Raw genomic sequence first — 19472 nt, 5'->3', positions numbered from 1 at the left:
CTCCGTCATGCTGCTTCTTACCTCACCTCAGGGGTCGACGGCCAATGAGGGGAGTGCTAGTTCCACGGGGCGCAGCGGAAGCGAAAAAGGAACAGAAATTCAAAATTTCCTACCCGTGAAACTAATTCCAAGACCTACTAGAAGAATAAGAGTAAATAAAAGCGTACCTGGAATATTCAAAATTGTTGACCGAGCGTCCCACGCGTGACGCCTCTACCGGTATCCACACTGACTTTGTCGACGAGTTTTCGAGATCGGTGGTGCTAGCGACCAACACTCGAAAGAAAATACCGATGCGACACCCGAAATTTTTAGACTAATGGACCTAATTTGAGTTGAACAATTCAACCCAAATTATATATATATACTTTTTATGCATACACATATGCACGTACTATATATATATATATGAGCACTTATGAGTGCGTTTTATATATATATAAATAAGCACTTATATGAGTGCGTTTTATATATATATATATATATATATATATATTTATGCATACATATATATCACATGTATATGCATACACTATTACCCATACTTACTGCCATATATATACACATATATATAGGCTTGGGGATGGGGGCAACTTGCTTGTCCTACCGATGTGGGATAAGAGAAATTAAGAATCTCAAGAGCCAAGTGCATGGCTAAGTGTCATTATACAATTGGCCCATGTGTTACCATATAATAGACTCCAAGTGGTTCAATAAAAAATAGCCACTTAGCACACCATTAAATCAAATAAATCGGGTCTAATTAATCGGTAAATTTAATCTCATTAAATATCCGATTAATTGGTCGCACCTAAATCATCTAATCTCTATTAGACGATTTTATTTGTTTCAAAATATCTCGTCAATTTAGTCGTAGTGTGTGACCCTGTAGGTTCCCAATTACGTTGATAGTAATATCGAAATCTCTATTTTTTATATTACAAACAGTGAGCGGCATCTAGCAATGCATCACTATTACTCAAGTAATTGGAAAGTTAATTTCTCAACGAACCTTGTGACCTATATTACCGTGTAATATAATCCCTTTGTCCTCTATATCTCTATTGAGCCCAAGGCATGGTCGATGACATCCTTGTATGGCTCAATATCTCTCTTTCTTGGTTTACCGGGTAAGTCTATCAGAACAAATGAATTCGATATCGCTATATCGACTCATTTGGGTATGCATACACTTTTAGACTTAACCACCAAGTGGCCGTGAGATATCACTCCCGTTATGTAGGAGGGACAAATTCTATCTTGATCACTCACATTCCTCTCCATGCTCTGTGGTATACCCAATAACTGTCTTTATAACCATCCTGTTACGGTAGCGTTTGACAGTATCAAAGTATATGACATTACATGTAGGAATTCATGGTGACCTCAAGTCAAAGGATCATTACACTATAGTCACTTTGAGATACGCTAATGACAGTCACGTAACAACCCATGTAGCAATCTCATAGCGGGTCAGTCCAATATACATTACTCTTAATGTATACATGTGGTGTGATTTGATATCTCCATATCCATGACCTATGAGATTTAGTCATCAATCAACACCCACACTAGTCTAACCGTATTATCGTTGTCCTAATTAACGATAATACTTTGACTAGGGACATTTAAGAATAATGTTCAGTAATTATAGGATCTCACAATCAAGTCACACTTGATGCCTATTGAACCTACTATTCCAAGGACATTATTGTGTAAAATCATATTTAGCGCAATCTACACAATAACAGAAATGCCTCGTTTTATAATGAAATAAATATCATATTACAAAACTGATTATAGATTGCCTCTAGTGCATACATCAATTCCCAACAATCTCCCACTTGCACTAGAGCCAATCTGGCATCTGTCTAATGCCAATAGATCTAGTGTGAGCCTCGTGCTTGCGCTGCACAAGAGGCTTCGTAAGTGGATCTGCGAGATTCTCATCTGTTGGTATTCTGCATATCTTCACATCTCCTCTGTCGATGATCTCGCGAATGAGATGGAAGCGCCTGAGTATATGTTTGGATCGCTGGTGAGACCTGGGTTCCTTAGCTTGCGCAATGGCTCCATTGTTGTCACAATAGAGATCCACTGGGTCTGCGATGCTAGGAACCACAACAAGTTCTGTCACGAACTTCTTGATCCAAACGGCCTCTTTTGCAGCGTTAGAGGCAGCAATATACTCGGCCTCTGTGGTAGAATCGGCTACTGTCTCCTGTTTGGAACTTTTCCAACTCACAGCACCTCCATTTAGGCAGAACACATACCCTGACTGCGATCTACTGTCGTCCTTATCGGTCTGGAAGCTAGCATCGGTGTAACCTCTTACAAAGAGCTCTTCTTCGCCTCCATATACCAAGAACATTTCCTTAGTCCTTCGTAAGTACTTAAGGATGTTCTTTACTGCAATCCAGTGTCTTTCACCTGGATCTGATTGGTATCGACTCGTCATACTCAAAGCATACGAGACATCGGATCGAGTGCATAACATGGCATACATGATGGATCCAATAGCTGACGCATATGGAATCCTATTCATGCGGTCCCTCTCCTCTCGAGTAGAAGGACTCTGAGCCTTCGAAAGGCTTATGCCATGTAACATAGGCAGCGACCCTTTCTTAGAATCCTGCATGCTAAATCGCCGAAGCACTTTATCTATGTATGCACTCTGACTTAAGCCAAGCAGTCTCCTGGATCTATCTCTATAGATCCTGATACCTAGCACGTAGGTAGCTTCGCCTAAGTCCTTCATAGAGAAACACCTTCCCAACCAAGTCTTCACAGACTGTAAGGAAGGAATGTCATTCCCGATCAGAAGTATGTCATCTACATATAACACCAGGAAGATTACTATGCTCCCACTAACCTTCTTGTAAACACAGGGTTCATCTTCATTCTTGATGAAACCAAACTCTTTGATTGCATCATCAAAACGAAGATTCCAGCTCCTAGAAGCTTGCTTCAGTCCATAAATAGACCGTTGTAGCTTACAAACCTTTCCGGCACAATGTGGATCGACAAAACCCTCAGGTTGTGTCATAAACACATCCTCGAGGAGCTTCCCGTTCAGGAAAGCAGTTTTGACATCCATTTGCCAGATCTCATAATCATAATAAGCTGCAATTGCAAGCAAGATCCTGATGGATTTAAGCATAGCTACCGGGGAAAAGGTTTCGTCATAGTCAACACCATGAACTTGTCTGAAACCTTTTGCCACAAGTCGGCCCTTAAAGGTAATCACATTACCGTCCATATCAGTCTTCTTCTTGAAGACCCACTTACACCCAATGGGTTTTGCCCATTCAGGTGGATCAACCAAAGTCCATACTTGGTTAGTGTACATGGACTCCATCTCAGATCTCATGGCCTCCAGCCATTTCTCAGAGTCAGGGCCTATTACGGCTTCCGCATAGGTTGTAGGCTCATCATTATCTATGAGCAATACGTCATTGTCTTGAGTCACGAGAAATCCATATCTCTCGGGCTCATGACGTATCCTACTAGACCTACGAGGCTCCTGTGTCACCTGTGTAGAAGATTGTGCCACAACAACTTGTGGTACTTGTTCTGAAACATCGCCCGTCGATTGGTCAATGTCATTTTGTGGTAGAACTTCCCCAAGTTCTAATTTCCTCCCACTAGTTCCTTTGGAGAGAAACTCTTTCTCAAGGAATACCGCAGTTCGAGCGACAAACACTTTGCCCTCGATGGGATTATAGAAATAGTATCCTCGAGTTTCCTTAGGATACCCCACGAAGTAACATTTGTCCGATTTAGGGCCAAGCTTATCCGAAGACAATCTCTTTACATAAGCTTCGCAACCCCATATCTTTAGAAAAGACATCTTGGGACGTTTCCCATACCACATCTCATATGGTGTCCTTTCAACTGATTTCGACGGAGCATTGTTTAATATGAGAGCAGCTGTCTGTAGAGCATATCCCCAGAAGGAGTCAGATAAGTTTGCATGACTCATCAAAGATCGAACCATATCTAATAAAGTTCGATTCCTCCTCTCAGCTACACCATTCCATTGTGGTGTTCCAGGTGGAGTCAGTTGAGATAAAATCCCACACTGTTTAAGATAGTCAGCGAACTCATAGCTCAAATATTCACCTCCTCGATCTGATCGAAGAACTTTAATGCTCTTACCCAACTGATTCTCCACTTCATTCTTAAATTCTTTGAACTTTTCAAAGGATTCAGATTTGTGTTTCATCAAATACACATATCCAAATCTACTGAAATCATCAGTAAATGTAATGAAGTAGAGATACCCACCTCTAGCAAGCTTGTTCACTGGTCCACATACATCAGTATGTATGAGAGCCAGATGATCACTAGCTCGCTCACCTTTTCCAGTAAAAGGGGCCTTAGTCATTTTCCCTATTAAGCAAGGTTCGCATGTCTCGATCGATTCTAAATCAAACGAGTCCAGTAATCCATCTTTATGGAGTCTAGAGATGCGATTCTCGCTAATATGGCCTAAACGACAATGCCAGAGGTAAGTCGGGTTCGAATCATTAGATTTGAGCCGTTTGGTTTCCACATTATAAATAGGCGTATCTAGATCAAGAACATACAGACCATTACTTAAATGTGCACTGCCATAATATACATCATTCATGTACATAGAACAACACTTGTTCTTTATAGTGAAACAAAATCCCTTCTTGTCCAAACAAGAAACAGATATTATGTTTCTACTAATAACAGGTACATAATAACAGTCGTTAAGATCTAATACAAGCCCAGTAGGTAAAACTAGGTGATAAGTCCCTACAGTTAATGTAGCAACTCTTGCTCCATTTCCAACTCGTAGGTCCACCTCGCCCTTTGTCAACGATCTACTGTCCTTTAGGTCCTGCATATTTCCACAAATATGAGCACCACATCCGGTATCTAATACCCAAGATGTAGAAGTAGTAGATACATTAATCTCTATAACATGGATACCTGAAGTGGAAGTCTCACTTCCCTTCTTCTTCTTCAACTCTTCCAGGTATATCTTACAATTCCGCTTCCAATGTCCAGTGTTTCCACAATGAAAGCAGTAATCATTCTTCGCCACCTTGGCTTTAGGCTTCAACGCACCCAAGTCAAAATTGGATGCACCTTTAGCCTTCTTGCCTTTATTCTTGCTCTTGCCCTTTCTTTTGGTCCCTTGGACCATTAGAACGGATGTCCCCTTGCTGATATCATGCTCAGCTGTTCTCAACATGCTAAGCAGTTCAGGCAATGGTTTATTGTAGTCATTCATATTATAGCTCATAATGAACTGACTATAACTGCTGGGCAGCGACTGTAGGACTAAATCTGTGGCCAACTCTTGACCAAGAGGAAATCCCAGTCTTCCCAGAGTCTCGACGTACCCAATCATCTTGAGTACATGAGGACCTACCGGGCTACCCTCAGTCAACTTTGCTTGAAAAAGTGCTTTAGAGATCTCGAATCTCTCATGTCGGGCCTGCTCTTGATAGAGCTGCCTGAGATGCACGATCATATCGTACGCCTTCATGTTCTCGTGTTGCTTCTGAAGCTCCGAGTCCATGGTGACTAACATGAGACATCCGACGTTTACGGCATCATCATGATGCTTACTATAAGCATCTTTCTCAGCTTGGGGGGCATCGTCAGGCGGTGGCGCAAGAAGAGGTTGCTCTAAGACATATAGCTTCTTTTCTTGGGTGAGAACAATTCTCAAGTTTCGATACCAACCAAGGAAATTATTCCCTGACAGTTTGTCCTTATCAAGGACGGATCGCAAACAGAAAGTACTAGAAGTGCTCCCTGCCATGGTAACTACCATAGAAATATACAAAATAAGTATTATGACACAACAATATTTAATGAGGACTTTATAAATATTGCTCCCACTATTTATATCATATCAATGACCCTCAACATTGATTCAGAAAATATCATTCTCATAGTAGCTCAAGATCCATATCTCACCAAGCTCTGAGTCAACGAGGGCTGATTCACCCAGAACTGGCTATTTAGGTAGGGAACTCACTTTCCCAATTGCATCACATGCAACTCTTGATTAGTTGAGTGAATAACTCCTTATTCAAATCTATCTTATAGATCGATACCCAACTACATGCCTCTGAACTCCTAATCCTATTAGGCTTGCTCAGTTAAGTCCGACCCACTGGTAAACACAACGTCTTACTAGGATAGATAAGGGCATCCTGCGAAGGCAAGGTCTACACACTCATCGATCTTGGTCTTGACGAGCGTTACACGGTGGAAGGATATGGACTTAATATTTTGAGGGATTTGATTAACATTTAATCGATCTCACTATACACTATTATGTAACTATTACATAATAGTCCACACGTATAACTATTATACTAACACAACTAGGACATAGTCCATGTCTAACAGTCATGCACCGCAAATATCAAACATAATCATACCAGTACCAAGCATAAAATCATATTTTATGCTATTATCTACTCAGATTCTAACTAGCTAGGCTTTGATACCAATTGCTAGTTCCACGGGGCGCAGCGGAAGCGAAAAAGGAACAGAAATTCAAAATTTCCTACCCGTGAAACTAATTCCAAGACCTACTAGAAGAATAAGAGTAAATAAAAGCGTACCTGGAATATTCAAAATTGTTGACCGAGCGTCCCACGCGTGACGCCTCTACCGGTATCCACACTGACTTTGTCGACGAGTTTTCGAGATCGGTGGTGCTAGCGACCAACACTCGAAAGAAAATACCGATGCGACACCCGAAATTTTTAGACTAATGGACCTAATTTGAGTTGAACAATTCAACCCAAATTATATATATATACTTTTTATGCATACACATATGCACGTACTATATATATATATATGAGCACTTATGAGTGCGTTTTATATATATATAAATAAGCACTTATATGAGTGCGTTTTATATATATATATATATATATATTTATGCATACATATATATCACATATATATGCATACACTATTACCCATACTTACTGCCATATATATACACATATATATAGGCTTGGGGATGGGGGCAACTTGCTTGTCCTACCGATGTGGGATAAGAGAAATTAAGAATCTCAAGAGCCAAGTGCATGGCTAAGTGTCATTATACAATTGGCCCATGTGTTACCATATAATAGACTCCAAGTGGTTCAATAAAAAATAGCACTTAGCACACCATTAAATCAAATAAATCGGGTCTAATTAATCGGTAAATTTAATCTCATTAAATATCCGATTAATTGGTCGCACCTAAATCATCTAATCTCTATTAGACGATTTTATTTGTTTCAAAATATCTCGTCAATTTAGTCGTAGTGTGTGACCCTGTAGGTTCCCAATTACGTTGATAGTAATATCGAAATCTCTATTTTTTATATTACAAACAGTGAGCGGCATCTAGTAATGCATCACTATTACTCAAGTAATTGGAAAGTTAATTTCTCAACGAACCTTGTGACCTATATTACCGTGTAATATAATCCCTTTGTCCTCTATATCTCTATTGAGCCCAAGGCATGGTCGATGACATCCTTGTATGGCTCAATATCTCTCTTTCTTGGTTTACCGGGTAAGTCTATCAGAACAAATGAATTCGATATCGCTATATCGACTCATTTGGGTATGCATACACTTTTAGACTTAACCACCAAGTGGTCGTGAGATATCACTCCCGTTATGTAGGAGGGACAAATTCTATCTTGATCACTCACATTCCTCTCCATGCTCTGTGGTATACCCAATAACTGTCTTTATAACCATCCTGTTACGGTAGCGTTTGACAGTATCAAAGTATATGACATTACATGTAGGAATTCATGGTGACCTCAAGTCAAAGGATCATTACACTATAGTCACTTTGAGATACGCTAATGACAGTCACGTAACAACCCATGTAGCAATCTCATAGCGGGTCAGTCCAATATACATTACTCTTAATGTATACATGTGGTGTGATTTGATATCTCCATATCCATGACCTATGAGATTTAGTCATCAATCAACACCCACACTAGTCTAACCGTATTATCGTTGTCCTAATTAACGATAATACTTTGACTAGGGACATTTAAGAATAATGTTCAGTAATTATAGGATCTCACAATCAAGTCACACTTGATGCCTATTGAACCTACTATTCCAAGGACATTATTGTGTAAAATCATATTTAGCGCAATCTACACAATAACAGAAATGCCTCGTTTTATAATGAAATAAATATCATATTACAAAACTGATTATAGATTGCCTCTAGGGCATACATCAATTCCCAACAGGGAGCCCCCAGCTGGGTCGGCCCCCTCCCCTCTACCTCTGTTTTCCGATTCAAAAACAGAGGGAGAGGAGAAGGGAACGACCCGGCTGTGGGTTCCCTGCCCCTCAACCATTCGACTCCGCAACTGACGTCCATCCAGTTTGTCTTGCTTGGTTCTCCTGCATGTCAACCAGAAGACATGGGACCCTTGGTCCAGGTGTCGTTGTTTGATTGGAGCTTAAAAATAGTCATGCCACATCGGTTGCCGTTACTTGCCACGTCAGTAGACGCGACGGAATCCGTGACGGATGCTCTGTGAACCTCTGGCGGCGCACGGAGAGGATAATCAATTCAAAGGCGCTCCGGTGGCTCCAAGAGGATTCGAACCCAGTATCGGGTGCAAACTTAGGTGCACCTTAACCATTAGGCCAAACCCCTTTCTCTTATAACTAACATGTAACTAATTTTTAAGCACTTATTTAATTAAGCTGAAACATGCACTTATTTATTCCTCCTTCTTTTTATACATTTGTTTCTAACTAATTAAGTGCTTAATTTTTAAATATTTAATTTATCAAATACCACTTCACTCTGCCATGACCATATTCAGATGATTAGTTTGTGAAGGCCAAAGCTAAACATGCATCCCAGCGTCATCCGTTGCTTCAATGTCGACTATTCACTCAAGGGGTTCCACTTCCATCATCTCTTTCTCCCTCTCCTCATCTCTGCTTCAATGTCGACTATTCTCTCTATAATAGTGATAACTAACTTCAAATCCATTTATTATGCGGGGTCATATTGAGACAAAGTCGACAAGATGACATGCATAATTTGATCTCTTTTCAATTTTAGTGAGGCCAAAATCGAAAAACTTCTTAAAGTTTAGGCATCTATGAGAAGGCATCGAAAACTTCGACGATTCTCGCCGAGCCCATCATTAAAAAAGGCAGCGTATGGAATGGACAAAATATCCAATAAAAAAATAGAGTGAGTAATATATAATAATCACTTGAATGTATAAAATTTCACCCCCGAAATGACACGTGTCATACTATATATTCTTTCTCTTTCGTATCATACACTTGTCATTCAAAAGTGAAGTTTTACACAATCAAGTGGTTGCGTATTATTCACCAAATATTTTCTCGTAGCCAATGCGTTGAAGCAATGCTGGGAGACCCTAAAAGTTATACGTGCAAACAATTAAAATTGGGAGTTCGTCAGAATTTTCCTGTGTAAATTACCATACAAGAACCGCCATGGATGACCTCCAACCTTCAGAAAAAATCACCGCAATACAAATATAGAAACATATATTTTTTTTTGTGTGCACCATCGTATCTAATAGTTCAATGGAGCTCAATTAATTCAATTCGAACGGGTCGATCTAATAAGGAGTAAAACTCCTTTGACATGAAATTTTTTCATTAACAACAATCGAACCGAAACCTTCCTTAAAGAAATAAGTAATGTACTACAGGTCATATTATATATCTATATATATGTTTATGTCTCTATATGTGTATATTTATATATAATACATGCATATAGATGCTAAGGCAACCTGGATTGACCAGGAATAAGTCCTTCCCCTTCCCCTCCAAGACTACTCTTGGCATTTTCATCTTCCTTTACCTTGTCAACTAGACAACTTGGGATGAGGAAAAACATTGAAAAGAGCGCGTCCCAATTTTTGAAAAATTTGCCCTTATGGTTTCGGGTGTGGGACCGTCCCGTGACCCTTAAAAAACAACGCCCGCCGTTCCGTATCGCTCCCGCGTCCGCGTTCTTTTGACCGCTCCCTCCTCTGCTCTGCTTCTTTCGGATCCAGTGCTCACTGTCTGCTTCTATATGTTGACTTCCAAGTCTTCCCCAGCTTTGCCCAAAGTCCCATTTCACCAGACACATCCTCTCTTCACACTGACACCGGCACGTTCACCGGAAACCACCGCCGGTCTCTTCATCGCCTCTGCCCGAGTCTATCTTCAGGTACCAAGCCATACCCCCTCTCTCTCTCTCTGTGTACATAGAACTGGCAAAATTGATCCCAGAGTATGAAGTTTTAGCTGATTACAAAGCATAAACTGATTAGCTCAGTGGGTCTTCTTGAATCAGCAATTCCGGGTTTTGTCGGGCAGCGAGCTCCGCAATAAAGGTGAAGCTAGCCCTTTGCTCACTTCTATCTGTAAAGCCCTCTTAGTAAAGCACGAAAGCAGCGATCTTTAGTTTACATCTCTTACAAAGTTAATTTTCGGGACTATTCATCTTTTCGGTAGTTACATGTTAAGGATCCTAGAAAACATGTTTCGATGCACTGCCGGATGTTTTCTGCGTTAAATAGTTCAAAGAATCCTTTTTAGTGATGTTCACCTGTTCATTTCTTGTATTTAAGGTCAGGAACTCATCATGGTACGGAAGAAAGATCCATTTTGGCATTATGTAGAACCTGCTGCGGAAGGTCGATTCAAATGCAAATATTGTGGACGAGATTTCGCAGGGGGTATTCCAAGAGTTAAGTCCCATTTATCTGGTATTAAAGGCCGTGACATTGATATATGCCTTAAGGTCCCTGAAGATGTTCAGGTTGCTGCCCGTGAAGCAATTAATGGGGTCAAAAGGAAACAAAAGGCTGAAGCCTCTTCAGATGATGCTCAGATCTCTGCTCTAGATGCAACTAATGGCACAAATAAGAGACCCAAAGTTGAAGCATGCTCAGGTAACTTTGATGACAATTTCTCCAATGTGCATGAGAAGAAAGATGGCCACATGTTGGATAATTTGCTGTCGAAGTTTGTTTTGTTGAATGATATTGATTGCAATATTATCCAGTCGTCTTCTTTTATCGAATTCGTGAATGCTCTGGTCGAATTTGGATATAGCTATAATCTACCAAGCTGTTCGAAGCTAAAGACCAAGCTTATTCCTAATTTGGGGATGGAAGTTGCTGCATCTGTGAAAAATGTGAAAAGTTCATGGGAACGGACTGGCTGTACGCTAATAAGTGACATTTGGTGCGATGATTTCGAGGGGAAATTCCATATCAACATCATGTCCCAGTGTCCAGCAGGGTTGGTGTTATTGGGTACATTTGAAGTTTCGAAGAATGATTTATCCAGTACCTATTTTAAGGAAATCGTTTCTTTTGTCATTCAAAACATGGGGCCTCAAAGAGTCCTGCAATTCATTCAAAGTGATGCTCAACAGCTGGAGTTGCCTGGGCCTTTACTCCATAAGGACTTTAACCATATATTTGTGACTCACTGTGCTGCTTCTGAAATCCAGTTGCTCTTTGAGGATATCTATACTGGAATTGAATGGGTTCAAGCAACATTTGATAGAGCTAATTCTGTTGTAGATTTCGTGTACAAGCATTATGCCATTTTGTCACTGGTAAGAAAGTACACCAACAAGAAGGAATTGAAACGACCTCTTTTAACTGAGTTTTCCTCAAACTATGAAATGCTCCAATCATTCGTTGAAGTTAAAGATCAGTTACTTCTACTTGTGAAATCTTCCGAATGGTATGCATCTGATTGTGATGCGGAAGAAACAAGGAGACAGATAGCTGAAATCATTCAGAACGAGAACTTCTGGGATCAGGTGCAAGAGGTGCTAATGGCTCTAGAGTCAATTTTCCATGTGTTCTGTTTAATTGATAGCAATGGTTCCACCTTTGGATACTTGTATGGTGCAATGGCAATGGCAGAAGAAGCAATGGAACAACTTTACAACAATAACCCAACTAGGTTCCAGAGGTTATGGGACACTTTTAATTCAAGAAAAGGTCGACTTATCCACCCAATGCACGCTGCTGCAGCTTTTTTGAATCCCGCATTCATGTGTAGTGAAACTTTTAAATACAGCTCCAGAATCAATGATGGTATGGACTTCGTGTTGAAGAATTTGGTAGCTGATGAAGAAGAAGATGCTTTTCTTGATCAAATGGATCAGTATCATATGAAAGCATCGGAAGTGTTCACATATACAGCAATGAAAAGGCTGAAAACATCTCACCCTTGTAAGTTACTGTACCCCTTTTCTCCTGCTAACATTAACGCTTTCTCTATCTTAGGTTTTAACTTTTATATTATACCAGGTAAATGGTGGGATTATTGCGGTTATCATCTTCCCATACTGAAAAAATATGCTATCCGAATTCTAAGCCAACCTTGCAGTAGTTCATCCTGCAAAAGGAGTCTAAGTGCATCCGAAGCTGCCCAGATTAAGCAATGAAGGGGATCGACACCAGCAGGGCTGGAAAATTGTCTACATTTAAGGATGAATGCGAAGTTGATGGCAAAATCAAATAAAATGAAAACACTTGACAGGACGCCAATTGATCTGAAAGAACTTGGTAAGCTTAAGTTGATCAGTGAGAACTCTGCTGATGGATTACCAAATCACCCGAAGATCCTATGCCTTAACGAACAACAAAACAGCAGGTACGATTATCAGCTGAAATTCTTTTGTATGTGCATATGGATAATCTAGTATTTGGGCAGTCGATGCTGGACACACTGAGTTTTAAAGACCATTATAATTGGGAAATTTCACCCTACTGACACTGATTATGTATTATAAGAGGAACCGTATATCATTTACTATTTAAATTTTTTTTTGTCTTCTGCATACAACTTACATGGTGTAACGACTTAATTTCTGAAAACTATTTGTAGAATGAAGAGAGAGGATATTCATTTTCATCATAACTTCAGCACTGTCCCTATCGACAATCTTGTCTTTTATTAGAAACAAATTATTCAAATGTACTCTTGTTTGTGTGCTCCATATAGTAGTAAAATATTTTCAGCTACCTAATCTGGTTTATTCATACACGCTCCATAATTGATGTTTGTTTCCTTGAAAGAATGAACACTTTCCTTCAGCAGTTGCAATAGCTGGTAGTGTATATTAATTGATATTTATACCAGCAAGTATCTTACTCAGTAACTTCTTGGTTAATGCATTAAGCTCTTTTTATTGCTTAAAAAAAAAACTATGACAGGTCTTCATTCACAAGGAATCAGTTAGTAGAACCGAATTATCTACAGTTGCATTTCGTAACAATGGTTTCCTCTCCCCTGGTAACTGGTCAAAAGGTTGAAGGTGAAGGAGGATCTCCTATCCATGTCTTTCTGGTAGACCCTCAAACTGGTTTTCTTGTGCAAGATGGTGCATTGTCAAGGCTAGAATTGATTGTTTCTGTGCTGGAAGGTGACTTTAATGAAGAAGGTGAAACAGATTGGGCACAAGAGTACTTCCAGGGTAATGAAATAACCTCGATTTCACTCGTGGCTGGAAATCTCGGTGTGGTCCTTAATGCAGGGATGGGAACTCTTGGGGATATCACCTTTAATGAAGAATCTAGCATGGCAAGAAACGGGACATTTAGACTTGGAGTCAAAACTAGTGGAGATTGTTGTGAAGGATTCCGCATTCGTGAGGGCATATCCAATGCTTTTGTTGTGAAGCGTATTGAGGGTATGTTGCATAAATAAGCCGCTTACTGTATCTTATAATACTCTATAGTAAATTCTTGGTTGTTGGATTTGTTTGTTTGATTGATTCTTCACAAAGCACTACACCTGTAGTGCTTTGATATGTTTGTCGGAAGAAATTATACCTCTCTTCCCCTCTCATGTCTATCTCCCTTTCTCTCTCTCCTTGAAGCAAAAAGTTTTCTCATGCAAGACCTGAACTTGTGATAACAGCTACAAGGTGGACCGACCCAGCTGCTCATGATATGCCTCTTCCTGACGATTGGCATTCTCCGGGCAACTTGCAAGAATTATCGAGTTTTCCTACAACGGGAAATTATAATGAGATAGACGATAACTGGCTACTCTGGTCTTTTGACGAATCTGGGACTGTAGACTGGCATCACCAGCAGGAGTACTGCTTCAAATCCAAGCAGGCAGCGACAAGATGGTTTAAGCTGAAAGCCGTCTTACAGTGGGCAATTCTAAGGAGAATAATTATGAGGAAGAGGGCTCGAAGAATGGTTGTGAAGAGCAGAGTTGAGAAGCGATTAGGTGAGTGTAATTTTCTTAAGGTTATCTTCTTTGAGTGGATTGCTAGAGCTCTTGAGAACATTAAGACATTTCTAATATAATAAAATCTTTATTTCTTTCCTTTTGTGATGACAATGTTGAAATATGAACTACTTCGGTGCAAGTCAGTTTGAAATTTTCGTTGGACATGATTATAGTCAGCACTGCAGGTCAGAATTGGAATGTCAAAGAACACAAGCCTGCTCCTGTAACCAGCCCCACACAGATGTGTTTTACGTGCAATCATGAACATGAAGACAATGAGGTAGGTGCCCTGATTTGCCAGAGTAACTCTATGCATGTGATACGGACATTCTGGGGCCATTTATGTGTTCCTAATTCTGTTGACTTCTTGCCAAATAATTTCTTTGATTTTATTACCTTTCACCACATTCCAGAAAGATGGAAAACTGAAGCCTATCAATTCATGTGACCGGAACACTGTCCCATCAAAGCTGGATACATCAGGAATGGGTCAATCTTTAACTCTCTTCCCAACATTAGCCACTGGAGATGGTATCAAGCTAAAGGACGGGGCAGAGGAGGTTCTCAATATGGCCCCTAAAGTGAGCCCAATAGAAGCTACGAATCAGGTCTGTATGTTGTTAATCCTCATTATTAGAACATGAGTTTTCTAGCCTCTGCCATAGCCTTGGATGTGTTTATGTTTTCTGTTTTTCCTGCTAGCTAAATAAGATAATTTACTAAAGCAAAGATGTTATTTATTACAAATTAGAAGGGCAAGGAAGTGCTACTAGAAAGGTCTGGATCATTCAGATCAACCGTCACAGATGCTGGAGGCTCCATTCCTGGAAAGCCTGACAGCAACTATGTCAGCCACTCATTGACGCTTTTCCCATCATTATTGAAGGATATGGAGCCCAATAAAGCCGATGTTCTTGAGCCAATTCCTACAAACTCAGGCAGCTACATTGAACTTACTAAATTAGCCCCCATGGCGGCACTTGGTTCTGGTGAGTCTACATCCAGTGCATGTACCTCCTTCGTGTTATACTTTTTATGAGCTTTAAATGTGCACGGTATTCGCCCTCAGACTTTGGTTTCTTAATCCTATGTTTTCCGGACAGTAGAAAAGATACAGCTTAAAACTCATAAGGTGTAGTAATCTGACGTGATAAAAAAGATAGTTGCTGCACTTCACCACCTGCTTGAGCTTTTGGGGAAGTTTTTCGGTTAACATGGTCTAAAATTACGAACGGTGATATTGGCTTCTGGAAACTCTCTCTTCTTGTGTACTTGTTTCTCATTTTGAACCATGGTCGTCGTAAGTTTCATGTGTATGTGTTGATCTCCCTTGTGTCAAAAAATCTTCTCCAAGATTTATGTTCGTTAAGCAACATTATTCAGCAGGCGAAAGCTAGTAGTTTAACAACGCTCGATGATGGAGCCCTTAGACAATGCAAGTATGAGAACGACTACCATGATACTGCAGGACAGCAGGGATACAGCGGCAAAACGAGACAGGCGAAAAAGAGATGGCGCAAGCTGAAGTCTGTTTCGCAGTTGGTCTTCTTATGGAAGGTCGTTGCACCAAGGAGTTTTAAGGAGCAGTACGAAGGTATGTCAGTTCCATCATTGGTTGAAAACTAAAGAAAGAACAAAAGAAGTTGAGCTAGCTTCCCACCAACATGCAATTGGCACACAAACTACTTAATGTACCATATATTGAATTGCCTAAACTAGAACTGCCTTGATGATTCTTGCTGGTGACTGCAAACTTGCATTTCAATTGGTATTCTCTATTGGCAAAAACAAGCTTCTATAAGTATATGTAATTTTCGAGGAACACGTTCGTGGAAGGGCATAAGAGTGACTGACATTGAAAAGCTTAACATCAAGTTTATAAGCAAAAAACCTGTTCTGTTTAGTTCTTGATGCATGTATTTGCAGCCACGAGGATGGATCATCTTGCTTATGAGGCTTGTCCTGAGAAAGATTCATCTCCTTCACATACCCTTATTCGGATGCAAAGTCCGTTGGAGCAGTTTGCTCATAGTTTGACACGAGTGAAAAGGGAGAATGACAGTTCTAAAACTGCGGACAGACAGGAAGACAAGCATCACGACAAGTCGCAGCAGGCAGCGAAAAGATGGCGTGTGCTCAGAGCTCTTTTGTGGTTTACTCTGCAGCGAAGGGCGAGTAAGCAATCCCAAGGTAAATTGACACTTCCACGCCAAATTAATTATTTATATCGTCTATCAATATGATCTTCATATACAGGATTCGGGGTGCACTATCAGTTATCACTTAGAATCATTCTCTTCCATTACTTATTGCCCGCAACCGCTAGTCAGTGTCCTGCAATTGTTCCATTTGAGTTGTTTAAAAACGAGAGCACGCGGCTCATTCCTTTGACCTTTCTTGATTCAAGCTTTCTTGGGAGGAACCAAAACCCAAAACCAAGCTGAGATCGATGACAGAAAAATGGATTCTGACAGCGCCTCGACCCCTTTGTGAGTTCCGTTCACGGCTCGGCATCCGAACAGCATTGTTGAATTGGTTGTCCTTGCTTTCGGCTGCTCATGTCTCGTGTTCTGTCTCTTGATTCCTACAGGTTCAGCTGCGGCCCGGATTTGGCAGGCCTAGCGGTATCTTCCAATCTCCTTCATTACTCATGGGATGCGATCTCTGAACTCCGGACTAATCCAAGCAGGCATGTCGGCTCCTCTTCAGTGTCCGTTGAGTACAGAGAATCTCAGGTGAGAAACTACAGGATCATAGCCTTCATCGTGTCGCCGGTCATGGAGAAGTACCTCCAGGAAGGAAGCAATTTGGTTCCGTCATCAGATATTCCTGACTTCAGCTTCCTCTGCTCCAAGAGCAATCCGGAGTTCTCCATTAATAGAGCTGCAAAGGCCCTCTTTGACTCTGTTCGGGGCGAGCTCTCTTCCCTTAAAGATCGGGTATCCTTCCGATCGCCTTTCTCTGTGCTGGATCTTGTTCTGCATTACATTCAGCTCCTTTAGATCAAATCTGATAGGCAGACATGTTTGTTCTTAATCTTAGCAGTTCGAGTTGAAAACGGCCTAAATTGAATTGAACAGTAGTTTTAGGAAAATAGATGGCAATCTCTCAAAGAAGAAGCAAGTTTTGCATGTTCTAGAGTCGGAAATGGGAATACGTAATGAAGTAACTTGTGCTCACGTCACGTCTTACCTCGACGCAGGTCATGGAAGTTGCAAAGTCAACACCGTACATCGTCACTGGACACTCTTTGGGAGGTTCAATCGCGTCCCTGTTCATGCTTTGGCTGCTCAATGCACTCAAACCTACCACGACCAGAAGGCCCCTCTGCATAACCTTTGGTGCTCCTCTACTCGGTGATTCCCGGTTTCAACAAGCCATATACCATTACTCGACCTGGAATTCTTGTTTCTTGCATACGGTTCACAGGGATGATCCCTTTCCCAGTATTTTCCTTGCAATGGATTACCGACCTTTTGGGACTTTTCTCTTTCTATCCGGGTCCGGCAAGGCTTGCTTCGAAGCCCCTGATTCGATCTTGGAGTTGCTCAAGAGGATGAAATCTGAAACAGGCGGGAATCAAGAGCTGCAGGATATTGATTATGGTCTAACTATTCAATCCCTCCGAAGTAATGTTGTCTGCAAAGATGTGACGGAGTTGAGCCGGAGAGAAATCGAATCCTACAAGGCCGGGATTATTGCACAACTCACGTCGATTGGGTTGTTGCAAAATGAGGTAAATAATTGAACAAACTTGAACTACACGAGATTTGTAAATGTAGATTAGGGATGAGAACATCCGATTTCTCGTCTAAAAATGGCATTGTTTATTGCATAAGCAGGACGAGGCCAGTAACAGTTGGGTGGATAAGAAGATAGTGAAGCCGGAAAAGGCAGCGATAACCCAAAAGAGGGAAATGTTCGACCCGGCAAGGAAGCTCAATGATGTAAAGGTAAACATGGCCCAGTTAGAGTGGTACAAGAAGACGAACGAGAATGATGGGTATGCTTACTACGACAGTTACAAGATCAAGCGGCTCATGTGGGACCACAAGGTCGTGGAGTTCAAGAGGATCCTTACAGATTACTGGGAAAAATTGGTCGAGGAGGTAGAGAAGAAGCCCCAGATGGAGGAGGTCTACTTGAGGAAAAGGTGGCTCTATGGTGGGACCAACTTCCGGAGAATGGTTGAGCCGCTCGATATAGCTGACTATTACAAAGTGAAGGGGAGGAGAGATTACTGGAACAGAGGAAGATTGAACTGCTATAAGAAGTTGGAGAAGTGGCTCAAGGAGGCTAAGAAGCCCGATACCAGCCTCAACACCAGGAAGCAGAACATTAAATTGAGCATGACGGAGGATTCCTGCTTCTGGGCCCATGTTGAGGAGGCGACGATTGCCTGCGAAGCGTATAACAATGGGGATGAGGGAAATTTCGAGAGGTTGGTGGAGTTTGAAACTTACGTGTTTGGGTTAATCGAGAGGTACGCAGTTTCCCCAGAGATATTCCTACCAGATAGCACTTACATGAAGTGGTGGAAGAAGTATGAGGGCATCCTAACGAGAAGATCGGCTAGACAGCCGGGGTTGCACAATTCAAAGCTAGTCCCATTCATGAAGAACAGTCGGTACCAGGAGTACAAGGTGGGGAAGTATGATCCTTCCGAAGACGATGAATGAGCGATTTACGACTGGATATAAATATAAGAGTCGAGTCCAAGAAACCTTCAAATAATTTATTAGTTGTATCAATCTCAATCTCACTGTATTATTTCAATGCCTTTAAGCAAAGTGAATATCGAACTGTACGTTTCTTTCTGTCCTTACCGTGTAACTTCTCGATATCAGTATCCTCGTTTTACAACCATAACTGGAGAGCCTCAGAGGAAGCTTCACCATACGATCCTTTACATTTCCTCAGAAGCAACTATACTTTGGATATATGGAATACAAAGACAGAGAGAAGCTTGTAATCTATTGAGGTCTGCCTATTACAGTGGAACCTCAAACAATTTTGGACTTTCAAAATACTAGATCGAGCATACACTCGAGCGATATGGAAAACAAGAATTGGAAACACATCGGACCATTTCTATTTTACTGAGACGTCTTAACTTCATTTCTTTTATAGCACACATATAAAACTGAAGAATCTCCTCTGCCCCAGCAGAGTATTCT

At 40.9% G+C, this 19472-nt stretch overlaps 2 protein-coding genes across 6 annotated transcripts; both read left to right on the top strand.

Annotated features, from left to right (window-relative positions):
- Positions 1 to 9984: 9984 nt before the first annotated feature.
- Positions 9985 to 12257, top strand: LOC116195848. 2 transcript variants are annotated; one of them, XM_031525231.1, is made up of 4 exons: positions 9985 to 10249; positions 10358 to 10415; positions 10653 to 10976; positions 12124 to 12257. In XM_031525231.1, exons 1-4 carry the CDS (start codon positions 10112 to 10114, stop codon positions 12156 to 12158), a joined length of 555 nt encoding a protein of 184 aa, XP_031381091.1. In that variant the 5' UTR covers positions 9985 to 10111; the 3' UTR covers positions 12159 to 12257. The 2 variants fall into 2 exon arrangements, with proteins under 2 accessions (XP_031381091.1, XP_031381092.1); XM_031525232.1 differs by lacking the exon at positions 12124 to 12257 and adding an exon at positions 11140 to 11279.
- Positions 11931 to 19164, top strand: LOC116195846. Of its 4 annotated transcripts, none has more exons than XM_031525229.1 (13): positions 11931 to 12278; positions 12357 to 12702; positions 13266 to 13741; positions 13972 to 14292; positions 14481 to 14575; positions 14709 to 14903; positions 15047 to 15284; positions 15764 to 15889; positions 16222 to 16485; positions 16703 to 16784; positions 16886 to 17234; positions 17498 to 18031; positions 18138 to 19164. In XM_031525229.1, the coding sequence occupies exons 2-13, from the start codon at positions 12539 to 12541 to the stop codon at positions 18972 to 18974; spliced, it is 3681 nt and encodes a 1226-aa protein (XP_031381089.1). In that variant the 5' UTR covers positions 11931 to 12278; positions 12357 to 12538; the 3' UTR covers positions 18975 to 19164. The 4 variants fall into 4 exon arrangements, with proteins under 4 accessions (XP_031381089.1, XP_031381090.1, XP_031381088.1 ...); XM_031525230.1 differs by having other exon boundaries at positions 14469 to 14575; positions 15182 to 15284; XM_031525228.1 differs by having other exon boundaries at positions 14469 to 14575; positions 15050 to 15284.
- The last annotated feature ends 308 nt before the right edge of the window (positions 19165 to 19472 follow it).

Source organism: Punica granatum, chromosome 2 (assembly GCF_007655135.1).
Source record: "Punica granatum isolate Tunisia-2019 chromosome 2, ASM765513v2, whole genome shotgun sequence".
Classification (NCBI taxonomy): domain Eukaryota; kingdom Viridiplantae; phylum Streptophyta; class Magnoliopsida; order Myrtales; family Lythraceae; genus Punica; species Punica granatum.
The sequence above is the reverse complement of the archived record's forward strand: the minus strand, read 5'-3'. Positions and strand labels throughout refer to the sequence as shown.